We start from the raw sequence: 25,240 nt of genomic DNA on the forward strand, positions 1-25,240 counted from the left end.
TTTCAACCACTTAAAATCTTTTATTGGCTCCGACAGCGCACGCAAAAGTAGCGTAAGGCCGCCGTGACGCTGCCGACAACATATTCGCTCGTGAGGCTGTCGGATGGGGGGGGCAGGCGGGCCCCACTGTCATATCGTTTTGAATTTGCCACGTATTCTGAAGAAAGACTTTAGGTGGGTCCCGCTTCGTGAATATTCATGACGATTAAAAACGGAAACCATGGCCACGCGCCGCGTGGTCCCTCCAACAGACGCACGGCGGCGCTCCTACTCGTCGTTAGCTGCCCATTATTTAATTTAATTTATTTAGTGAACTTTTACTTTTAGTTGTAATTACCAAAAGATTTACTAATAGATTATTGTCTGTTTTCATTAGTATTTATTTTTTAATTAACTACATGCATGATTGATCATTGACACTCAACAACAATGAACGGGTCGGGGCCGTCGGGCCCTACCAAAATATCAATAGCCAAAATAATCACCTTAATTGATGGTGAAAGCAATCTTATGGACGTGATCAGAGAGATGGGTTTTATTGAGTTTTGAATTTAAAATTAAATACAAGTTCACCCTTCGGTGTCCTTTCGCTACTTTATCTTTTTAGTTCAATTAATTTTAAACCCAAAATTATAAAAAAAAAAAGGATGATAATTGAATTAAGCATGATTGGGTTTAGGGTTTATCTAACCAAACCTATCATGAGCAACCAATGAACAGTCTTAAAAGTGACGATAAACAAAAGCAACCTTATAATAATTACAGTAAAATTCATCAAAAATCAGAAAAACAAGAACAAAACTACAATAAGAAGAGTCGCTATTAAAATTAAGCTTTCATTTGAAATTCTTCACCAGAATTTCCAAATAAGGAGACAGGAGAATATTAAAAAACTAATTAATTAAGTTGCACGCGCGTGATGACACAGATTTTACAGATAACAACTGCTAATCAAAGCAATTAATTGCAGTCCCCGGTGAGAGAAAACGGCCTGCCAACTCTCGGAAAACGATGTACGGCCGACGATCTCTTCTTCAGTTTACGATGTTCAACACAACCATATTCTATGATAATGTATACATACATATGATCATGACTGTGCTGTGTGTATATATATATATATAAATATACGTATATCGCCATGCATGGACTGGAAAAGAGCTCAAGGAAAGGTTTCAGAAGCATGAATATATACACACAGAGATGGCGATACAAGCAGTTGTCTCAAGTTTTCCCGACATATACGATAATGTCTGAAATCATCGCAAAATTATAGAGATTCTTCAGCCAACGGATCGAAAACGATGGTCCTCACAGGAGCCACAGGGGAGGCGGCTCGTTCAAATCTATCGCCAACCCACGCCTCACCATCCCCAAATACGCCGCCGGGGAGGCTCCCGCCTGCGCCGGGAAGTCGCTGTGCCGGTCACCGGAGATGGCCGGGTTGGCGAGTGGACTTGGATTGTTGAGGAAGTCCTGGATGAAGAGGCGGCGAGACGGCGCGTTGAGGTCGAGAGAGAGGGCGGCGGGCTGCGGCGCCGGGAAGTTGGTCTTGGCCTTGACGCCGCGGAGGGTCCGGGCGGCGTCGTCGTAGGCCAGCGCAGCCTCTTCCGGCGTGTCGAAGGTTCCGAGCCAGACCCGCGTTTTCTTCCACGGGTCGCGGATCTCCGCCGCGTACCGTCCCCATGGCCGCTTCCTTACTCCCCTATAGTGGCCGTCCCTCGCAGCCGACGCCATGAGTTCGCAGACCAAACAGGAAAAAAGAATGAAACTTTGCCAGAGAGAGAGAGAAAAGAAGATGGAAGCTTTGTTAGAGAGAGAAAGAGAAGGACAAGAAGGGAGGTGATGGTGTTATAAAAAGCGGAGGGGCCTACAAGGAGAAGTCACCCGTAATCGTCGGCTCGACGGCAAGGAATTTTATTTTCATTGGAGCCGTCAGATTCTAATCATATCAAGGATAGGTTTGATCGGACGGCAAAAGTGAAGGGAAAGGCATGGGCGGGTGAGGAGGAGGAGGAGCCGCCGCCTGATTTGACGTGTTGGGGTAGATGCCGTCTTATGACGCCAGCCCTACCGCCTCGTACGGCGGCGCTGCCAAGAAAACAGTTGAGGAGAGAGGGAGAGAGCTTTATTGTGGGGGGTGTTTGGTTGCGGTGGCAGAGTGGCGGATCTGGGGGTTGTCAGGGCTCCCACGTGGAGGCTGCTGACGTGGGAACTTGTCCGAGTTGCGGGAGACAGCCGAGTTTGATTGACTCGGTGGTTGACTCGGGTAGGCGGTGGTGGTTAGTGCGGGCCCTGACCTGTGAGCCGCTTGGATATCCTCTTTTTTTTTTGGATGATTGGATCCCAATGACCATTCTGCCTGCAGTTTTTTCCTTCTTTTTTTTTTTTTTTACCGGTAATGAGCAAAAAAAACAGAAATAATATTTCAATACTTAAAAAGTTTTATATTTTCTTAATATTTTATATATTTTTTATACAATAAAATATTAATATAGAATGTCATCATAAATATTAAATAATGTTATTATGACATACTTAAATATTTAGCTTTTTAAAAATAATAATTAAAGGGTAATATCTTAACTGTTAATTTAAAAATAATAATTAATATCAAAAACATTGACGAGGGTTACAAATTACCATCCCTTGGTAGGCTCACTGTGAGGCCCATACTAAGTCAAAAAAAGAAAAAGTGAGCAACAATGACAACATGGTCCTAGAAAAATGACAAAAACCGAGCCGCCGCCTGATTGGACGTGTCGGGAGAGGGAGAGGGAGACTACATTATTATTAATAATAATAATATTAATATATTAATGTTAATATCATTAGTCACTGGCACACGGTATGTGGAGTGGGTGACGCCAGCCCTACCCACCGTACGGTGGGGTGGGGGTAGGAGTAGGCGAGCCCGCCCGCCCACACCTGTGAGTAAGAGTAGGAGTAGGTGGTGGGTGGGGCCCTCTGTCAGCAAAGATATTGAGTGGACGAAATGCTTTTTCCATTTACCCCCTTTGCAGCTTACCAGTACAGACCCCCACGTGGACTCTCTCTCTCTCTCTCTCTATTTTGCGGGTTTCCGGGTTGCGGCCGACAGCCCCACCCCCCAACTCGGATGTTGCTGAAATGACTTATTAATTATTAGTTATTAACTATTAAACATTAAAATTTATTAAAAATTGAACTTTCCCACCTAATCCCCTCTTCCCCTAACACAGGTTCACGGTTGGTTGTTTTGATCATTATTATTATTACTTTCTCCACCAAGTGAGGTTAACTTTATAATAATAGAAATGGAAATAGATATTATTTTTGAAAATACAGTTATATTGATATATTTCACTAAATCACGAGAGTGTCACATTATAATATAAATAAATGAATCTAAAATCAAATTTAAAATGAGCTGTAACTTTAAAAGTCAATTTAAAAAAATATCTTTCTCCAATAGCATAGCTAGCTACTGTGAGGTCCAGAAAATGACAAAAACTGATAGTGATTTTGGACACGAGTCACGACAGACTGATTTAAGAAAAAGATTAAAAAAAAAAAAAAAAAGTAAGAAGCCCTCTCAAATGTCATTCAAATCGTACAAATTTCGAACACTCGTCTGACTCATTGCAGAGTTCGTGTATAATACCACTTCATAAAATTATAAATGCTTTTACCCACACACGTTACGTCCACATATAACCAATACATTTCCAGATATTTTTAGTTGACTGTTAGTGTAGATTGGTTTATGACACCGTGACCTTACTATAATTTTGTTTTTAAATTTTTATAAATAAAAACATTAAAATTAAATTGCCATAAATCAAGCCCTAAGAAATTCAATAGAACTACAAGGTTAAATGCCAAAAAGGTTAAGTTTAGAATCCGTTATCTTGTGTTTGTTTTCTAGCGATTTAAGTACAAAATTATTAAATTTGACAAGACAAAATTTTAAATAAAATTAATCTTAGTATAGTAATAAAATTATTTCAAAAATTAGTTATTATTTAGAGATTATAAATTTTTAGATTTTATTAATGTAATTAATTTTTATTTTTTAAACAAGATACATAAAATATATTTTTGAAAAACATTTTATAACTCTAAAACCTAGCATTTGTTTATATATTAATATATAGAAGATATATAAAAGATGTTCCTGGTTTTACTATTTTGAAAACAAAAATAAAAATAACATTTGATTGCTTGCTTTTATTTTTAAAAAATTATTAATTTTTTTAAAAAGGAAAAATATACTTTGATATTTTTTATTTGGCTAAAGTGTCAAAAAGACCATTATACTTTGATCTAAAAGCTATATTGGCCATTCAAGTTTAAGAATAACTAGATAAACCATTAAGCCTTCAAATTCAGGGCCAAATTAAACATGACCAAATAAATCGGTATGCTTTCAAACTGTAAGTCACAGTAACTATTATAATAAATGTCATTTTTATGTTTTTGATAACATTAACTTCATTTTTAATTAAAATAATCATATACAGTTGCAAATACTCAAACTGAACTCTAAATCTAAATTTAAAGAAATATACACAATTACAATCTGACTATTTTTAAGGCATAATGGCCAATTTGTCCCAAATTTAAAAATAAATTGATTTATTTAACCTTCTTTAAAATATAATAATTAATTTAACTCTTAAGACAAATTAAGGTAATTTATTTAACATTTTGTCCTTTCTATTTTATGTTCATTTTGGTTTTTCTTTTTTCTCGCTTACCCTCCCACTGCCAGTGACTATAATCACTGGAAGGGCTGCAGAAGACTCGGGAGATTTCCAACGTCTCAGCATAGACAATGAAAGGGTAGAAGAGGAAAAGATACAAAAATATCAAAGAAGCAAACCATAACTATGAAGCAACACACAAAGCTTTAATTCTTTTTAGAAAAAAAAAAAATTTGAAAATTCGGTCAACATCTTGGGAGTCTTTTGCATATCTCATATCTGTCCCTTCTAAGCTGAGATAAAATACAGAAGCATGAGTGGCATGTATTAAAATAACATTTTTGTGTAAAGAACTATTACCGTCAAAATTGAACGTAGAATTGGAGTAGAGATATGAGACTGTAGAAGTGATCAGAATTCACAAGGCTTTGGTCAAGGAAGATAAAAGAAAAAAATTTCAGGCAATTTCCAAAGGGGATGGAGGAAGATAGAAATGACCTGTAGAGGCAGAGAAATGGGCTGGCATTGCAGAGCGTTCGTCCATCAAAATGATGAATGAAACCTGCAACGAGGAGTGGAGTGGGTTTGGGGGGTCATGAGAGTAAGATTGGACCATTCTCAGAGGCCGTCCTGGTACGGTCATTATGCCCATGATGCCTTATCAGTTGCACATCACGAGAGAAGTGAGTCCTTGCTTTTGCATAGGGGGCATCTCTTGCTGCACCAAAACAGAAAAAATAAAATATAAAATTATGCAACTTATCAACAATAAAATTAATATCCTTTCTGATCCCATCTAATCCAGTGGTCTAGGATTCGAAAATAATTTCTTTACCCAGAAAACAGATAATAGTGGAAAGCTGACTACAAATGTAACCTTCCGTGCTATGGATGTCTTGTGCATTATGAATGCCCTTTTAGCTAACTCCATACCTCAATTGGTGACCGGGACAGGAAGATGACTCCATATAGAACAGCCATCGTGTTTCTTAGGAAAAGGGAAATACGGTGACCATAGATACAGTATGTTGCCTTCTAATTTGGCGGGAGTCAACGCACTGAGCATTTAGAAGATTCAGAAAACCCTTCTTAAACCCATAGATCATAAAGGAGTGGTCACCCAAGAAACTGAGAAATACAGTTCAGTACTTGACCTTGAAACTTTATAGTTTTAGTGCGAGGGGTGACTCCCATGGAGCTAATGAAAGTTAAGTCAGTCTCAGCAAGTTTAACCCAGAATTAGTATTATTCATTTACCGGCAAGTCTCTGAGCTCGGAGAGTATTCTGTCGCCTTTTCCACCAGCACATTAAGAAGGTGCTAATAAGCAGGAGTGTGACACATGAAGCGAATACGATGCCAATTTTTGCACCAATGGAGAGGTGGGGTCCACATGTTGGCAGTCCAGGAATACCACAGAGTCCTGTATTATCAGTAAAACTGGAAGCACGTACAGTAAGTAATTAATGTAAAACAAATTGCAGATATCTCCAACTTCTCTAGCAATGTGGTTATTTTCTCGAAGTTTTATGCCAATGAAAAATGTTTCTGAATTGATAAACTAGGACATTACTTGAAGCTCGCCCTATGTAGAAGCCTTCCTCCTAGTGCCGCCGGGACCCTGCCGAAGAGTGAGTTGCCATTGAGATTCCTGCACCATGAAGAATGGGTCAGAATTGCGTGCTGCATATTCTGATTTAATGGGCTAATAATCATACACCTGAATGATCTTACAGTGTTTTTAATGATGTCAACTGTCCAAGGCTTTGAGGAATTGATCCATTGAAAGAATTGTACGAAAGATCCCTGTCATAACCAGATATGTCCTCAGAAATTACATTGATACGAGTAACCAAATGTAAAGGGAGTCAAGAAATGCAGAACGAAAATGCATTTGCCTTAAAGCGTGCATTGAACCCACTTAAATCATTGAATGGCTCATCCTAGTAAGGAAGTTGTTTTGTTCATTCAACATCATTATGGCACCAATTACATTCCCTTATCTGACTTCAGCATCTGTTACGAATCTTCCAAACCATGAGCCTGACATTACTCTTTCTGAAAGCTATTAAATTTGAGAACGTTCACACGGTCCTTTATTTCCCAAGCCTATTGTTAATCCACATGCCATCAAACTTGATGAGTTTTTCCATCTACCCAAGCATCCATTTGCCATAAGACAAATTTTGTTGTTTAAGGCTCAAAATATAGATACATGCAAAATATAAGCACAACTGAAATGAAAAGATAAACTAAGAAATCAGGTTATACATAATAAAGTTGGAGTAGTGCATGTTGAAGATGAGATATAAAGACACAATTAAGACGATTTAAACATGTAAAAAGAAAATTGATACACATCTGTGAGGCAAATAAATGCACTGGACGAAATTTGTAGCGCAGAGAGAGAGAGAGAGAGAGAGAACCTGGTGAGAAACCTTTAAACATGAGATAGGATATAATTGCCTTACAAAGAATGTGACCAGATAAAGTTGGCAAGAGGTCTAGAATTTTGTAGAGTCAAGCCCACAAGAGTGAGATGAAGGATTGTAATTGTAGCCACAGCTGAAGATTGAATGAGTTTGGTTATTTGAAAAACTTTTGACTCTTTCTTGTTCTTGTTTTTTTCCCGTGATTTCTTTTCATCCTTTCTTCTGGTATTTCATCCTCTCCTCTTCTGTTTTCTTCTTAGTTCCATATCAGATATGTGTTTGATATTCATAACATCTATTGCATGTGAATCTAGAAGATTTGCAGCTCAGTGAACATTGTAGATTTAGGAATTACATTAGAGAACTAGGGGAAGAGATCTGCAGCTAATGGAACTTGGCTAACGAATACATGGTACCTAGTCATAGTATGAGAAAGTTTCTGGATTCAGTTTAGCCAAATATATTTTCTAGTGGAAGAACCAAGGGGCTAAATGAAATGAAATAGCTAATCTCTCAATTGCTTATAGCTAGACATACAAAATTCAAATTGTAAATCCAGTAAGAGTTCAGCATTATAACGTCATCCCATCTCAATAAATGTCAGCAATACAATTATGCAACACCTTTCCACATCAAAAATTTTCATGTAATAACCATCAAAATGGTTTACTGTTAATACCAGCACCTATAATAAGGGTTCAAATCATGTCCCTTGTACCAATTGGGTGATATGGCCCTATTAAGTTCACTTGAACCTAATGGGGCCCAGAATTACGCTCTCTCTTGAACCTGTTGGAGATCCCTATATGCCTTCCAATTTTCCAGAATTAGGCTCTATCTTGAACCTGCTACGGTCATGTCCAAGAAGGGTCGTTACTGGTTGCCCCTACTATCCTTTTCTTGTTAGCTGGAAAATTTCATTTAAGAGTAACAACACCATGAACAAAGCAATCAACAAGATTTGATAGCTGACCGGCAAATTACATACCAAATAGTATTAAGTTTTAGAGTCAATGATGCACCTCTTTTCCACGTCAAATCATGTCATGTAACAATTACAGGACTGAGAAGAAAGCAACCAAAAGTATTTAATTGCTAACAGGAATGTAAATTATGTGCCAAAATGTATAAGTTTCACTCACAGTATCTCCAACGTAGTAATTGTTCCAAGTGAGGATGGAATAGGTCCCTGAATGCTGTTTCCACTGAAGTTTCTGTAAATGTACGAGTCAAAGAATAAAATAAGAGAAAAGGAGTTGTGTACAAAATGATCTGTGATCAGTGATATCACCAAGATCAAGGGAAGTAGCACAAGGATTAAACTGATAGAGTTATGTCCTTTGACCAAATAGTAGGGTGGCAACAAAATCAAGAGATTTAGCATATCTTTATGAAAGGGTTTTTAAATTTTGTCATCTTCCAAATATAGTACTTCAAATATACACTCACATGCTCTGTAGATGACTCAGATTGGAGATTTCATTTGGGAAGAAACCCTTCAAGCCTTGATTGTCAAGACCACTGGCAATGCAGAAGATATTAAGTTAGCTCAAATCATGCAAGCAAACAAATGGATGGCCGTTGACATATTACTATATCAGGCATCATATGAGCATTTGTATGGCCTTCAAGATACTGGCATGTACATACACTATATTTCAATAAAATAACAAGATTTGAAAATAGAAGCACTAGCCCCTGTGCTGTCACTACTTAATTTCCATCAACAAATTTCAGAGAATTTTGCATTTCAGGGTCAAAATACTGTTAGGGTGATAAACAAAACTGGTCCGCAAAACAAAATGCTAAAATTTGGATTGAGTGGGGTAGTAAAACGGAAACTGCAAACATTCATGAGAACAGATTCTTTAAGTATATTCAAGTAGTAGTAAACTCCGCCCATGAATTCAAATTTACAGCCCGTCCCAAGCCCTGATTGTGTTAGATAGCCGGTAATCAGTGTAAAACTCATTGGATCAAAAAACATGGGTTTTGAACAAATCCCATAAGGAAAAATTACCAAAAAGCCACTGTTTGAAAGGTAGCACATTTTGATCACTTCTGAACGACAAATCTCTTCCAACTTGCAGCTCGATACCAATGCTTCAAATTTTCAAAGCACTAGCATGGAAGTTCTGTATGTACCAGAACTCTACCAGCTGCTACATCTAAAGATGAACAATGATATGCATACAGAATTGATGGGCGAACTGGGTAAAATGCCCAATCTGCCCTTGCTTTGGTTTTAGCAAGAGCAAATTGATCATTTGGCCTGGTCAGCCTATCAATTCAGCCAACCAATTCATAAAGAATGTCATTATTCTTAAAAGAAAAGACCTACTATCCTCCTGGTAGTGAAATTAGGAAACAAAGCCTGCTGAACTGGAAAGTATGACCACTCATGAGAATGAGCAAATATGTTCGACCCTTTTAAGATCACAGTTTCTGAAATTTTGCTCAGGTAGAAGTGGATTTCATGCAAAATTTACATTCATGGGATAAGAAAGACGTCTCACATCTTTGAAAAATAATGATTCAGAGGACCAAGTATGGTCCTAAATTGTCAAGGAATTTTGATACTCAAGCAAGAGCAGAAGGGGGATGAGAACCCCCAGTTTGCAATGTTATTTGCATATCAAAAAGAAGTTTCCAATGTGATATTAAGAAAATTTGAGAACACAGAATCACATACAAAAAGAATAATAAGATGAAATATATTGCAGTAAAAAATCACAGATGACAAAAGGAACCCAGAAGAATATGAAATAAAGCATAAGGTCCAGAACGAACAGTCCATCAATGACCCATTTACTGCTAGTCCTGTTGAATTGACAATATACTCCACTCCATGGATGTTGTTGAGGAACGCATGGATCACCATTCCACCCAAAACGAAGCGGAAGCCCTAAAGCACTCTTCATTATTTGTAAAGCCCTGACTAGAATAAACAGGGAAAGGAAATTACTTTGTTAAGAGCTCATTGAATATTTCAGAAGATATCAAATGCCATTCTTTGCAACACACACATCATACAAAGATAAACAAGAAGCTAGCAGTGAAAAATAATTCTGATGGGAATTCTCATAAAACACATCTGGCAATTCCTTGTAAATACTACAAATTAGAGAAGATAAGTAAATGCATGCAACAAGACCAGGCATGCCACTGAACTTGCATGCGTGCATCATTCCAACTAAGACTTGTGTCCAGCATGAACAGAATTCAGTCATGGCAATCCAGTTTGGAATAACTTTCCTCTTATAATGCACTCATGTGTTTCCAAAGAAAGCCAATTTAGGGTTGCTTGTGCTGGATAGGATCTTAAGCCTGCCATAAAAAAAATTTGTCTGTTTCCTACTTTCATTCCTTCCTTAGAACCAAAATTCGTTTTTCATACAGTATGAAATGTCATTCTTTGTGTTCATAGAGCAATTTGCAGTGAGAAAGTGTCTCGTAATCATTGTTTCCTTCATGCAAGGCTTTCTATTGCCGAGGTATACAAACAACATACAAGATTGAAGAAACAGTATATAAAATTTGAAGTCGTATTGCAAAGAAGAACGGGGAAGAGAGGGAAAAATGCTCCAATTCTATGGTGTTTCTTATAGCGGTTATTTGCCAAAGAAAATTATATAGTGGTCATAATCTCATCAACAACAAATCATCCATGATGAAGCGCAGTCTATATAATAGTACTTCACTCAACATTAAAGTTTCTTATAGTAGGCAAGTCTAGCTAGTTGGTTTTGTAACTATCATAGGATCAAAACCCAAACCATCGGACCTCGTAGCAGAGCTATAAAGGGGTTGATATGGCCCATTGCCACATTGATGATCTACTAGGGTGGTGTCTTGAGTATATTTCTTGGTCCCATGAGGTCTGGAGTTACCTTCAGCTAGTACTTTTGAGTGAGGGCTCATAGAATTACAAGTGGCTGTTGAGTTAGTGCAAAAATACTACTGAGTTGGTACCGGCCAAGAGTGTTTGAGACTGACTCGGGTCAAATTGAGACGTGAGATTTCTAGTAGGCCTACCAAGGGTACCCAGACTTAAAAAGAGAGGAGTTTGCCATGACCCAATCTCATATCTAGCATATTGAGAAGATTTTGAATATATTACTTATTCCTATGAGCCCGACAACTACCTGAGTCTTTGACTAGAAGTTCCGAGCAAGTCACCATGGTTTGGGGGAGCAAATTATTATGGTCCTATGGGACTTGTTTCACATCGAAAGTTTAGGCTCTTGGTGTGGGGTTTATAATCTCTTGGACACCCTCACCTTGACAACTAGCTTTTAGGGATGAATTCTACCCAAAGGGTTGTAAAAGTGGTAACAGAGCTGGCCACGTATCTCCCAGTTGCAATCATGCAACGACGAAGGTGACACCAGTATTGCAGTGTTCGTCCGGGACTAGCCATGGCTAGTGCACAACCTGCCATCGTGGACGCCGGACTACAAAGTGTGGAGGGAGGTATGTTATAGTCCATTGCAAGGTATAGGACTTATCCCACATCGGAAGTTTAGGCTTTTGGTGTGAGGTTTATAACCTATTAGGCACTCTTCCCTTGACAGCTAGCTTTTGGGGGTAAGTTCTACTCAAAGGGTTGTAACAGAGCTAGCTTTTGAAGGTGAGTTCTACCTGAGGGTTATAACAGTGGTATCAGAGCAGACCCCATGTCTCCTAGTCGCAATCACGCGGCGACGGAGGTGACATCGGCATTGCAGTGTTTGTTCGAGACTAACTGTGGCTAGTGCACAACCTGCCGTCATGGGTGCCAGACTGTGGAGCATGGTGATATGTTATGGTCCACTGTAAGGTATGGGGCTTGTCCCACATCGGAAGTTTAGGCTCTTGGTGTGGGGTTTATAACCTCTTGGCCACCCTCCCCTTGATAGCTAACTTTTAAGGGTGAGTTCTACTTGAGTGTTGTAATATAACACCTGGATTTCAAAATAACCAAAATTAGCACTCATTGCTCTCCAAGTTTCCACCTTGTCCAACATTGTTGAGACCAGCAAATCCCTAAGATACAAAATAGACTTTCACGGTAGTCACAGGTGTACTGGCTTATCTTTCCTAATTGCCATTGCTAAGCATGCAAGTGTTCAGGAACATCTTTTAGCAATTACTTGCATCATCAGTAATTTTAGAGGGAGTCAATGACTTGCCTGCAGTATTTAGCTTTTCTGCAACATCTTCTGAATTTCCTGTTACTTTTAGTGTACTTATTCTTTATTGTCAAACTCATAAAAGAAAAGTAGAAATGCATAAGACAATTTGAAGTACCTTCAGGATTGAGTGATGCAAAATTGTCATATTATTCATAGTTGGTCATAGAAGCCACTAACGGCAAAGTTTGGGCAGCACCTAAGACATAGTTATCGCTTAGGGAAACAATGGAAACCAACAGTGGAAAACAAAAACAATGGCATGCAGTAAACCACACATTAATTGAGCAACATTTTTGGTAGAGTTATAAAATTAAATGATGGCCTACTCCACATGAGTAACTCACATAAAATAGGAATTTGTATGGAATAAATAATTATTCTTCGCGGGCTACAACTTGAAAGTCATAGTATGGGTTTGTTAATAATTAGTAACCTCTTCTCACACTTTTTTTGACACATTTCAACAATCAAAAGAAGAAAAAATAAATAAATCAAAATTGGTTAGAAATAAATAAATCAAAATAAGAAACTGAGCACAACAAAAACTTGTTTCTAATAAGAATAATGAAAGTAGCGACACCAGTTTTATTATGAGAAATGTTAAAGTAACACCTCTGCATCTCACTACAAATCACAGATTCAATTCAACTCAACTAACAATTTCAAAACTCGTAAAGCATCAAATTTTAGCCATCATAACAGACTGAACAAAAGCACTACAAAACTGTTTTTAAGATAAAAATTCTTTTATCAAAAGTGGCAAATCTGCAATGCATTTAAAAGCCAAAAATAAAAAATATAACAAAACCCACATATGTAACAGTTTAGGAAGCTTATGTTTTTACCTTCATGTGGCATAGTTTTAGACTCTGCCATAATAACCTCAAAGATTTCAATGGCATTGATAATAGCATGACCTTTCACAGGTTGCATTGTTATTGTCAAAGTTCTCCCATTAACAGCAATGGTCCTGTTCAATACAAGAGCAGTGAAAAGATCCCCACTCATATTCACAATGTCAACATCTTGGAAAACAATGTCTCCATTTATTAGGATGTCAAATACTCTTTCCCCTGCACCAGTGACAGAAGTATCAATCTCTGCAAAGTGCAACCAAATAGAGTAGTTTCTATTAGGATCCACATCAATCGTATATGTCAATTCCAGCGCCCTATCGGTACTAATAAGAGCTGTCTGGTAAAGAGATTCTGGATAGAAGTTTGGTGAATTTGTGGCCTGCTTGATACTGTTTGGGGTCGATATAGCACGATCAGAATGTTGACCAAAATCCAAAACAGGGTTCCAGAATCTATCCCCACCCCAGTGGTCCCCACTGTAGTCTTCATCAAATTTTGGATTCTTAGTACCACAGCTCAATCGTCTTTCTGTTCTTAGGATTGTCCCTTGACCCCACTTTGTGCCAAAACCATAAGCCCTATCATCAACTTGAAGAATTTCAATTGAAAGTATAGCTGGATCTCCATGTCCAGTGCTATGGAAGCAAAGAGAAGCCGAACCATCTGTAAGAAATATGAGGGCTTCAACAAATGCTTTCTCATTATCATTGTTACTCCAACCTGACTTCAGTGAGTAAATCTGAGTTCCTTCAACAGAGACATCAAACAATGGTTCGTTGTCGAAATCAGGATTTGCTACCAATCCAAAAAATATTCTAACTGAATAACGGCCTTTGGGTACTCCAGTAATATTATAACAATTTTCTGGGCCCTCAGACAGAGGGAAATAGCGAAGTGTTTTAAGTGGAGGAGTGATAAAACTTGGGCGTGTGGCATTAGCCCGTATACCTCCTGTATATCCAATGTCCTTATGCCACAGAGCATTTGTTGGTAGTGTATGAACATCATTGAGAGCTCCACAGCTCATTCGCATAGCATAAGGTGCTGCAGTGTGCAAAACAGACATCAGAGTAGACAGAAGAAGAAGAAGAAGAAGAAGAAGAAGAAGAAGAAGAAAAAGAAGAAGAATTGGGCTCTTAGTATGCTTTTTGATGTCCCAAATTCATATGTTCACATATATGCCTATTTCATCCTTGACCTTACCTAGCCAAATCTCCCTCCATTCATAATGTGAAAATCATTTTCGTATATTATAATGTCCCCAAACAAAGTCAGGTATAAAAGTGCGGGCTCATTGCAGACACTGCAAAGGCTCATTGATGGGATACAGGATAAGATTTGAAAGCATAAGAAAACAATAATAAATCACATATTATGTTAGCAACATCTAGGATGTTAAGATTGTCTTGATTTTGAGTTTGAGCTTGAATTAGAGAGTCGGACTATACTGAGTATGAGTTTAAGCTTGAATTACAGATTATGATTATATTCAGTTTGAATTTGTAGTTGCTCTCTTGTTCCAGTTGTGTATAAAGCCCCTCTGTAGGGCCAAAACAGAACACACTGAAAAAAAAAGAATATATTCTCTCATCATTTTTTCTCTCTAACATATTAGAACAGCAATAATCAGCCAATTGCTGCCTTGGAGGCTAGGACACAATCCACCATTCACTTTGCCTTCCATTCTACATTTGCGCCTCAATTTAGGCAACCTAAACGATTACAGATTGGACCCCAAATCTAAGAGAGTAATATATAGCATTCAAAATATACCAACAAAACCTCAATACATATCAACAATTCACCATGGACACTGAAATTCAAAAGCTCGTCGACAAAACTACAACTCCAGACTAAACTCGAAAGGTCCAACCAACCAAAATCGGATAATATTAATCAATCCTGTACTCAAAGCATCTGTCCATACAATAAACAGTTGGCTTCCCACAACTACTTCAGCAAACTCACGCGTTTGCACTAAATCGATCGAATTGCGAGTAAAACCTCACCTCAGAACCCCGAAGTCAATCAGGAGTTCTACATTTCACTACAAATTGAAGAAAATAAACTGTTTCCACACATCAACACATCCATATTACGCATACGCATATATATAAATAGAGATGAAGAGAGAAGAGAGAAATGACCAGGCCGAGACGACGCCGGAAAGAGTGACGAGAAGAAGGCGAAGAGCAGAAAGAGAAGAAGCATCGCCGTCGCGGCTTCGAAATGCCTTGGAGAAAAGATCAATTTCAGCAAAGCCTCTTCGTTCCAACTACTCTCTCTGTCTCTCTCCCTCTCCCTCTCTCGCGGACGTGATTGCAGGTAGCCATTTGAAATTAAATTAAATCAAATTTGAAAGCCTTAGCTTAATTTCCTTTTTCTTTGTTTAAAGTTGACCGGTGAGGAAGCAGCGGCAGCAATGTACTCTCCGGGCCCCACCTTAACTACACGACTAACGCCCAGTTAATTTGGTGGGTTTCGTAAATTTGGCTTCTTTCTGATGATAACAATGGACCAACTCATGAGACCAATATTTAGTTATTTATTGTTATACAGACTTAATTTAAATTAAAATATACTTATTTATTAAGTTCCTTTTTATTTTTTTATTTTTTTATTTTTTACTCAATTTTTCAATCTATAATATTATATAAATTGATAATTTTCATAAATTAAAATAATATTATATAAATTTATTTATCATAAGCTGTTATTAATTTTGAATATAATTATTATAAATTTATATATGTCATGTCAATTCATAAAGATTATTTGTTAAATTTATTTGTGAGTATAGTATTTTTTTTATTTTAAATAAATTGGTTGCAATGTTAGTTACGTGTTAATAAGAAAAATAAAAAAAATTATTTTTAAAAATATAATATTTTATTTTTAGATAAATTGTATTATTTTTAAGAACAATTTTATTAATATATAGTAAATGTATCATATTTTAAAAATATTTTATTAATTAATAAAACTATTTTAAAATAAAAATAAAGTAATTTATCTAAAATTAAAGTAGACTTATTAAAACTTAACACACGTACACTTATAAAATAATTAAAAATACTATTTAAATAGTCAAGTTTAACGCTTTTAATAATATTTTATATTAATACATGAGGTTGATTATTTTTAATTCTAACTGTATTTCTTTTTTACAGTCTGGATAATAAAATATTTTAAATATATTTAATAAACTCTCTATTCTTATACATTTATTAAGTAGTATTTAAAATATTTTATAATTTAAATTATAAAAAATAAGTGCATCTAAACTGAAAATAATTTTATTCTTAATATATTATGCATTTATATATACACGATACATATGACATATAATATAAAAAATTAATATAAAATATCATAACAAAAATTAAATTTAAATATTCAAAAATATTTTGGTGAATTAATATCAAAAGAAAGGAGCGCTCTAAATCAATCTAATCATTAGTGGATTGGCAGCTAAGCTCATAATGGGAAGCAGTGTGAATTTCGCACGCGTTGGTTTGCTGCCACTTTCGGTGGGCCACCCTTCCACACTCGCTCTGACTTTCCAAAGTTAAGTGCGAGTCATGTCGCTGCGCAATCATCGGAGGCAGCCTGTCCTGTCTGGTCCCCCCCCCCCCCCCCCCCCCCGGGGCGCCGTCTTGAATTCGGATCGGATCGATTGAATGGTTTGGGCGGGTCACCCGTCCCACGTCATGGTCACGAAAACGTTAATTCACTTAATCGGTTTATATCAATCTGAATAAAATACTTTGAAACTTATAAAACTATAATGAATTATTTAAGAAATTAATAATATTTTTATAAAATTATTAATTAGTTTTCAAAAATTATAAGATTATTAAATAATTTAATAAAAAAATATTATAAGTTCTATAAAAATAATTATATTTTTTAAAATGTCAAAACAATGTATTCCAATAGTATCGAAACAATCTAATCATTACCGTTTAATTTGAATCTAATCCATGATTAGATCCAAAAAAAAAATATAGTCTTTCCGGCCCCATTTAATTTTTAAAATTTTGGGCCTCAATTAGGCCCATTTACACATTTAAAAATATTTCCGGCCCCATTTTAGTCCAAACCAAGTATTTTCAATGTTTTCATTTTCCTTTCCTCTCTTTTTAGCTATATGTTGTCTTTTTTCATTTTCAATGGGCTAACTTAAAGCTTTGGGTTTGGGCCTACTTAAAGCCCATTAAGCTAATTTAAAGCATTTAGATCTTAGGGTTTGTTAACTCTCTTAAGCCCACCTTCTCTAAGTTACACAATTGGCCTTAATTTACAGTAATTGAACCACAAACTGCACACCTATTCCTTGGTGAATATCATCACATCATAAGGGTGTTACCAAGTGACTACATTTAATGAAGTAAGAGACCTCCAAAATCTATATTGAAAAAAAATAAAGAAAGAAAGAAAGGGGTGCAATTTCGGTTCAAACATGAACTAATTTCGTTTGTCTCCATTCAATTTTTATAACATAATTAGTTTGTTTAGCTCCTAGTTTAAGAACTATGAATCAACCTAGATTGATTTGATTTGGAAATAACCCTTGTGATCAAGTACATGATGTGATAATGAAATTTTAAAGAACTATTGTGAAAACTTGAAAATTTGGGATAATTTGGATTTTCAAAATATAAAGAAAATTGACAAATGGGTATAACAAATAAATAAAAAGGAAAATTTATTTTATGTAAAATAAAATTTTGACCATGTGTATTGAAAATCACAGGGTAAAATAATTAAATCAAAATGAATAAAAAGAGATTTTCATTCATTTAATTTTGGTAAAATTTGATTTTATTCGAGTAATAATGACATAGAAAAAAAATATCTATTGGGCTAGTCGAAAGAACCAAAGAGTATATAAAAGGCATAAAGGGTTTTCTTCTCTTTAGCATTTAGTTGTTAATACTGTGTTAGACAAGATACTAAATTAGTTATTCCTATCGATGTGCAATGCTACAAAAGTATCGTTTTGGATTTATAATAAATTTGTAATACAAATTACAAAAATATATAAATGTTCAATAAAAATGCCATAACCTACGATAAATATAAGTAGCTTAAACAAATAACAATTTTACCAAAACAACATATGTCACTTATTTAAAATAATCAATTTTACCTAAATAACTAATTTAATATAACCTAATGATATTTGAAAATTAAGCAATCAACATAAATATACATAAGATTTGCACTTTATTTAGAGTAATTAAGATTGCATTCTCTTTATTTTTCAATTTTCAGTTTTGAGTTTTGAATTCATTTTCAATTTTCTGTTTTGGTAATCTGTTTTTAGAAAATTGAAAACGTGTTCTCTTTGAAATTTTGAAAATAATTTTTTAATAATATTTTATTCAATAAATTTATTATTCAGTAAATTAAAAATATTTAATGTTAATATATTATTAAAAAATATATACATTTTAAAGTTAATGAATTTTGCAATATTTTTTTCCATTACAATAATAAAATATGAATAAATAAATAAATAAATGTGTTTTGAGTTTAGAGTTTATTTTGAATGAAAACATTCAAAACAACTTTTTGTTGTTTTGAGTTTTCTTTACAATTTTTTTTCATTTTCAAAAATAGCAAAGAAAACACATTTTCATTATTTTAGAAAATCGAAAATTAAAAATAATTTAAAAACAACAAAGAGAACGTAGCATAAGGAGTTTAGGGTTTTGACTTTTGACTTTACTAAGAAAAGAGAGGTAAAATGGATGTGTTGATGTTATATTTTTAACATCAATTTAGGTTTTGTTTGAGATAGAAAGTTATACTTTTAACAATATTTCTAAGAGAGGATCTAGTTCTTATTCCCTCGTTTGGATTATCCAGGATTTGATCTTTTGGATGATTTTGTATAAATTTTCATTTTTTTGGTAAATCATTTTCATTTGAAGGAGAAGATATTTTATTATCATTCATTTTTTCGTTTTCAGTTGATTTTAAATTATCTAATTCATCATCATCATCAATTATTTTTTAAATTGAGGGTGAGTAATCATTAAAGGATACACAAATTGATTCCTCTACAATTTGGGTTATTTTGTTAAGACCCTATAAGCTTTACTATGTAGTGATTATCCAATAAAGATTACTTCACTAGATTTTTCATCAAATATTCCTAAAGAGTTTATTATTTAGAACATAGTATTTGCAACCAAAAACAAGAAGATGATTCAAATTAAGTTTATTGTTTTTAAGTAGTTCGTAAGGAGTTTTTTTCAAAATGGGTCTCACTAGGGCTCGATTTAGAATATGGTATGCAATGCTAACAATTACAACCCAAAAGTATTTAAGTAGATTGTTGTCACATAACATGGTTCTTGTCATATCTTCTAAAAATCTTTTTCCCTCTCAATTACCCCATTTTTTTAAGGGGTTATTGGGGGTCGAGAAGTTGTCTCTTATTCCATTCTCATTACAAAATAGTTTGGCTTATTGGTCATCAAATTCTTTACGTTTATCACTTCTAATACTCACAATTTTTAATTCACTTTTTTGTTGAATTTTTCTATAGAATTTGGTGAAGTAATCATGAATTTCATCTCTAGAGGCCAAGAATATAACCCATGTATATCTTGAATAGTCATCTATAATAAGTAGACCATACCTCTTTCCATTTAAACTGACGTGTTCGAGTATGTAGGCCCAAAAAGGTCCATGTAAAGTAGTTGTAACTATGTTTTAAGATTTAAGGGTAGTCTAAATTTTTGTGCCTTCTTCACACACATCACACATTATGTCCTTTTCAAATTTTATTTTGGAAAGACCTCTTACAAGGTCTAGTTTAATTAATTTTGACAATTGATCCATACTAGCATGCCTTAGCCTTTTATGCCATAACTATCTATCTCTATTTGTAATAGATAAACAACTTAATATTTGAAGACATTTGATAGTTCATATCAATTTTGTAGATATTTTTATGTCTATATTCAACAAAATAGAGTAGATGAGTTATCTTTACAATGCATTTGGTGGATTCAAACATCACATTACAACCCTTATCACATAGTTAACTAATGCTAAGTAGGTAATGCTTCAAATTATCAACAAATAAAACATTCTCTATAATAGTAGATTGAGGATTACTAACTTTTCCAATGATGATGATCTTTCCTTTGGCAATGTCACCAAATGTCACATAGTCTCCATCCTTTAGCTTTAGTTTAAGAAGGTTTGTGGATTCTCCAATCATATGTCTAAAACATCCAATATCCAAGAACCATTTTGTTTTACATAGAGGCTGACACGCTTTAATTAGTTCAAACATTTGTTTCTGGTACACAAAATTTATTTGGGTCCAACAATATCAATGCAGCTTGAAATAAATCCTTTTAGGTACCCGCACTTGCTTTACTTTCTTCTTTTTATATGGACATGTGTAGGCCTCATGACCCTCTTCATGGCATGAGAAATATTTGCCAATAAAATAATAACTATTAAGGAATTTCCTATAATGGAAATGACCTTATCTTTTTTTGGTCTCATGTTGGTTTCGTTATGACTTTTTTAGAAAAACTTAGGTAGTGTTCTCTTTGTGTTTCAGTTTTTTATTTTAAATTTTAAATTTATTTTCATATTTGTGTTTTGAGTGTTTATTTTGAAATTACAGAAAACACATTATTTTTGTCATTTTGAAAAATTATTTCTCAAAATAGAAAACTAGAAAATACATTTACTTTGAAATTTTGAAAAAAAAATATTTTATGATATTTTATTTAATAAATTTGATTCAAAATAAATTGTAAACATTTATTAGTAAATTGTAAATTTGATTCAAAGGGTTTAAAATATAATATAAGAGATAACTGATAATATAACCATAAATAATGCATTAAAATTGTAATATGCTTTCTAAAGCAATTTTCAATTTGACTTAACTATTAATTTCATGATAAATTTATTTTTGCCTACAAATTGAGATCTAAAGTTAATTTCGAGATTTAAATTAACCACAACATGAGACACTGAAGAAAAAAAAATTATAAATCACAAAATAACATAACATTGGTTTATCATAGGCATAATCCAAAATCTTATAAATATCATTGAAAAGAAAAATCAATACAGAAAAGCATATTACATATTCAGTTTAATATTCAAACATTGGCAGGCGTGGATCACATTGGCCGTGGCGGGCATGGATCACATTCATCATAATTTATTAAATTTTTAGTTTGGGAGCCCTCCAAGAAACCCCATCATTCATCATTATTCATTAGTTAATTAAATTTTTATAAGTTATTAGATTTTTAGTGAGGGTGTCCAGTCTCCAAGAAACCCCATTCTTCTTGGCCTCTCTCTCATCTCCCCTTATTTTCCCTTCGACTGTTCCTTCCTCTTCTTCTCCCCTTCCAACACTACAAGGACGATTGGCGACTTCTCCTCCTCCTTCATTGGTCATTGGTTGTGACGGGACCAACATCTATTGTCCATTTTCTCTAATCGATTGGCGTGCGACAACCTTTGTGCTTGCGACCTTCCGCCTTCTTTAATGAAGGTGATCGCCTACCCTTGCCAAGCTTCCTGACGAGTTGGGTTTTAAGGCTCAAGCTGAGTTTGAGCCCATACATTTACTCACCGAGCCTGAGCTTAGCGAAGCTTGGCTCGGTTCAGCTCGATTGCAACCCTATTTATGGTTATGATAAACTTTTCCAAGAGATTTTAAGTTATTTATGATATCAATAAAATGAGTAAATATTTTTAAATATAGATTCATTGGATTTTATTTTAAACTATTCTTGACTATGTATCAACATTCCTATTCTAGTTTCTTTAACTTGATTAATTCTTTCATGTGTAACCTGCAACACATCCCAAATTTCTTTGGTTGTTTCCCATAAAGCAATCCTATTAAATTTTGTGGATGAAAGTGCAAAATATAGTAAGTTTATGACTTTAGCATTTCTTTGAGCCATCCTAGTGTCTTCTTCATCATAGTCATCTTTAGGTTTCGGAATGATTAGATCTTCCACAACCATAGTAGTCAACTCTATACCCTTAGTAATGGATCTTCAAGCTTCATGATCATTTGCTTGTATGTATAGCCTTTCAATAAGAGTAGTTAGTTCCATTAAATAGTGATGACCTATTTGTGGACTAAACTTCAATAGTTTTATTTTCAATATTGGTTGTCATTCTTAGTTTAAGATCTTAATCATAGTATAGAGACAGACTATAAGCCAAAAGTTTAAGCTGTTAGCAAAGGTGCAACCTGATTTGTTTATAGCATAGCAACCTATAGTGCCATGGTTCAACTGTGACTCGCCCAAACTTAGCCTTAGGCACGGTAAGAGTTGGACTTAGCCCAACCTGGCCTCCACCAAATATATATACATATATATATATATATATCACTTTTGTCCAATGTATGTATATATGTATTTTTACCCATCCTCTTTAACCAAACTTTTTGCTCAAGTATGCCAATTTCCCTTCACCAAATACACCATTAGATTTTCAGGTATCACTATTTGGTAATGTGTACTATTATTCGATTGCCAATCAAACTTATCTTGGTCCCAATGTTTACAATCTTTATTTAAAAGATAATTCAAAAATTTATTTGTAGCAAAAACTATTTTTCCCAAACCACTCAATAAGTATCAAAATTTTTAATTTATTCTTTAATCAAACCTATTTCAATGATTTTTCTCAAAATGTAACACTTTAAAATTTTATAAGACACACATCAACTGTCAAAAACATAATGCCTAAGAGATGATAAGAAAGTCGATTATCAATGTAACATCCCGTTCGAGCAATAGGAAGGACCGGAACAACTTACCCTGATGGGCCTACACGAATTTCCCAGGGGGTCACCCATCTCTGTATTACCCCAGGTCAAGCACGCTTAACTTGAGAGTTCTTTGCCAACATTTAGCCCAAAAGGTATCCAGCTGGTGTTGTTTCCTTTCTTACACTATCCTCGATATATACTAATTTCTCTGGGCTCTCAGGGTATTACATTCTCCCCCCCTTAAGCACATGACGTCCCCGTCACGCGACCTTATAACCGGTCCCAAATCTCCCCCCGATGCATGGCCGATGTGGGATTCGCCTAAGGTGCCTATACGCACCCCCCTCGGGGACTCGGCCTCCTCGCTGAGGTTTGCCCCACCACCGCGCTCAGAGGCTCGGGGGTCGGCTCTGATACCATTTGTAATGACCCGATCGAGCGATAGAAAGAACCGGAACAACTTACCCTGATGGGCCTACACGAATTTTTTAGGGGGGTCACCCATCCCTGTATTACCCCAGGTCAAGCACGCTTAACTTGGGAGTTCTTTGCCAACATTCAGCCCAAAAGGTATCCAGCTGGTGTTGTTTCATTTCTTACACTATCCTCGATATATACTAATTTTTCTGGGCTCTCGGGGTATTACAATCAAGTCCACTAATAAGCGTTGGTGGAAGATTTCAAGATTCTTCGTGAACTTAAATCTGGGACTTAATTTATTGACCTTTGTGGATGGGATTGAATATGTAATTTTAATATGTTGTTAACTATTTTTAATTTGAGGATAATTTAAGTGGTGATCCATTCTCATGGTAAGTATGAAGTCGTGGATTCAAGCATTCTCATGTTTCTTAGTAGAGTAATTTCTTACATACCAATATATATATATATATACTGTTCACCATACTAAATCATGAGGCTTTGAGGCTTATTTAGGAGATTCAAATGGGCTGAAATTATACCTACGTGTTGGGGAACAAATCCCGACAAGGACTAGGTTGTCAAAATGATGAATGGCTGTTGATTTTTTTAAGGAAAAGATGACATGCTAGGATAAAAATAGGGGTTGCAGCCTAAAAAGTGGATGTTAAAGTAAATGACCAAAATGGCAATCAAAAGTGAGCTTCTAATACGACTTTTTAGGTTAATTAGAAAGGTCTTTTGCAAGTAAATATGTATTCAAACTTGTAAATAATGCACGTAATCTCTTTTGTTCTTTGGAGAGAGATACAGAAAGAGATGAGCAGGAGAAGGAAAAAAGTTTAGACAAATTAGACAAGTTATTGATGTTGAGCCAATTTCGTATTTTCATATAATTGTTAAATTTTGATGATTAACAAAAACTCATATCACTCATATAAAATGATGCCCCTAAATTATTGTATAAATCATTTTATGTTGCAAAAACGTTTTTAAAATGTTATTATTATTTTAGAATATCTTTTGAATAATTTTTTGAGAAGGTGTTTTTCTGCATGTTTGATGCTCGATCAGTCGCGTCAACTCGGTTTTCAACCGAGTTGACTCGAACACCAACCGAGTCGACTCAATGTGTAGCCAAGTCGACTCAAGTTCAAACCGAGTCGACTCGAGGTGTAGCCAAGTCTACTCAACGGGTTCAGTGGACATATTTTTGGTATATCTCTTGTAGGTCGTTCTCTTCTCATATTTAAGCCCCTATTCCACGAATAGAATAACCCTAATGCAACTCTAAGCTCTCATAGCATACAAAAGTTTTCTCAACGCGTTCCCGCAAAATCCAAATACCAAATGGCTTTCGAGCGCACTGATCTTCCTTCAACAAGCCACCAAAGAAGCAATAGTTCATTTGTCATCTTTCGGTCATTAGATCGAGGGTATATTATTCTATTTTACTGCTTTGTGTTATTGTGCCTTCATTGTTTATATTCAGTCCAAGTGTAGACAAGTTGAAATCTTTGTAACTCTTAAACTTTTTCGTGGATTGTAGTGGTTACCTAGAATCATTTTGAATCTAGGTGTATGTGGTTTTAGTTTCCAAAGTGAACTAGTGTGGAAACCTTAGTGTTTGACTTAGTGGAACCCCAAAAGTGGTTACGATCTTGGGAGAGTGGAGTAGATGTGTGTATCGACACCAAACCACTATATTTTATTGTATTTTCCATTGTTCACTCTTTATTCTTTTTGTTATTGCAATGAGTTTGATATATTGAAATCAATAATCATAGTTTTTGTTTGGACTCAAATAAATAAATTTTTAAGAGCACTCAATTCACCCCCCTTTTTGAGTGGCCATACCCTAAGGGACCAACAATTGAGTGCTTGAAGGA

The 25,240-nt window shown here is 35.1% G+C and overlaps 2 protein-coding genes across 2 annotated transcripts; both read right to left on the reverse strand.

Moving 5' to 3' along the window:
- Positions 1–750: 750 nt before the first annotated feature.
- Positions 751–2,044, reverse strand: LOC127795206 (ethylene-responsive transcription factor 12). Its single transcript, XM_052326742.1, has one exon. The coding sequence runs from the start codon at positions 1,735–1,737 to the stop codon at positions 1,312–1,314; it is 426 nt and encodes a 141-aa protein (XP_052182702.1). The 5' UTR covers positions 1,738–2,044; the 3' UTR covers positions 751–1,311.
- Positions 2,045–4,872: 2,828 nt separating this feature from the next.
- Positions 4,873–15,477, reverse strand: LOC127795875 (receptor-like protein 4). Its single transcript, XM_052327829.1, has 9 exons — positions 15,295–15,477; positions 13,136–14,191; positions 9,907–10,054; positions 8,566–8,637; positions 8,259–8,330; positions 6,419–6,490; positions 6,258–6,335; positions 5,943–6,124; positions 4,873–5,403 (listed from the first exon to the last, which is right to left on the reverse strand). The coding sequence occupies exons 1-9, from the start codon at positions 15,356–15,358 to the stop codon at positions 5,279–5,281; spliced, it is 1,869 nt and encodes a 622-aa protein (XP_052183789.1). The 5' UTR covers positions 15,359–15,477; the 3' UTR covers positions 4,873–5,278.
- Positions 15,478–25,240: the final 9,763 nt, after the last annotated feature.

This window comes from Diospyros lotus, chromosome 2 (genome assembly GCF_014633365.1).
Source record: "Diospyros lotus cultivar Yz01 chromosome 2, ASM1463336v1, whole genome shotgun sequence".
NCBI lineage: Eukaryota > Viridiplantae > Streptophyta > Magnoliopsida > Ericales > Ebenaceae > Diospyros > Diospyros lotus.

Excerpts from the sequence above, each read along its gene's own strand:
- LOC127795206 (XM_052326742.1), bottom strand. The coding sequence starts at position 1,737 with ATGGCGTCGGCTGCGAGGGACGGCCACTATAGGGGAGTAAGGAAGCGG.
- LOC127795875 (XM_052327829.1), bottom strand. The coding sequence starts at position 15,358 with ATGCTTCTTCTCTTTCTGCTCTTCGCCTTCTTCTCGTCACTCTTTCCG. Across the intron at positions 8,331-8,565 it reads CTGAGTCATCTACAGAGCAT|AAACTTCAGTGGAAACAGCA; the intron begins GTGAGTGTATAT and ends GTACATTTACAG. Across the intron at positions 6,336-6,418 it reads TTGACATCATTAAAAACACT|GAATCTCAATGGCAACTCAC; the intron begins GTAAGATCATTC and ends TTCATGGTGCAG.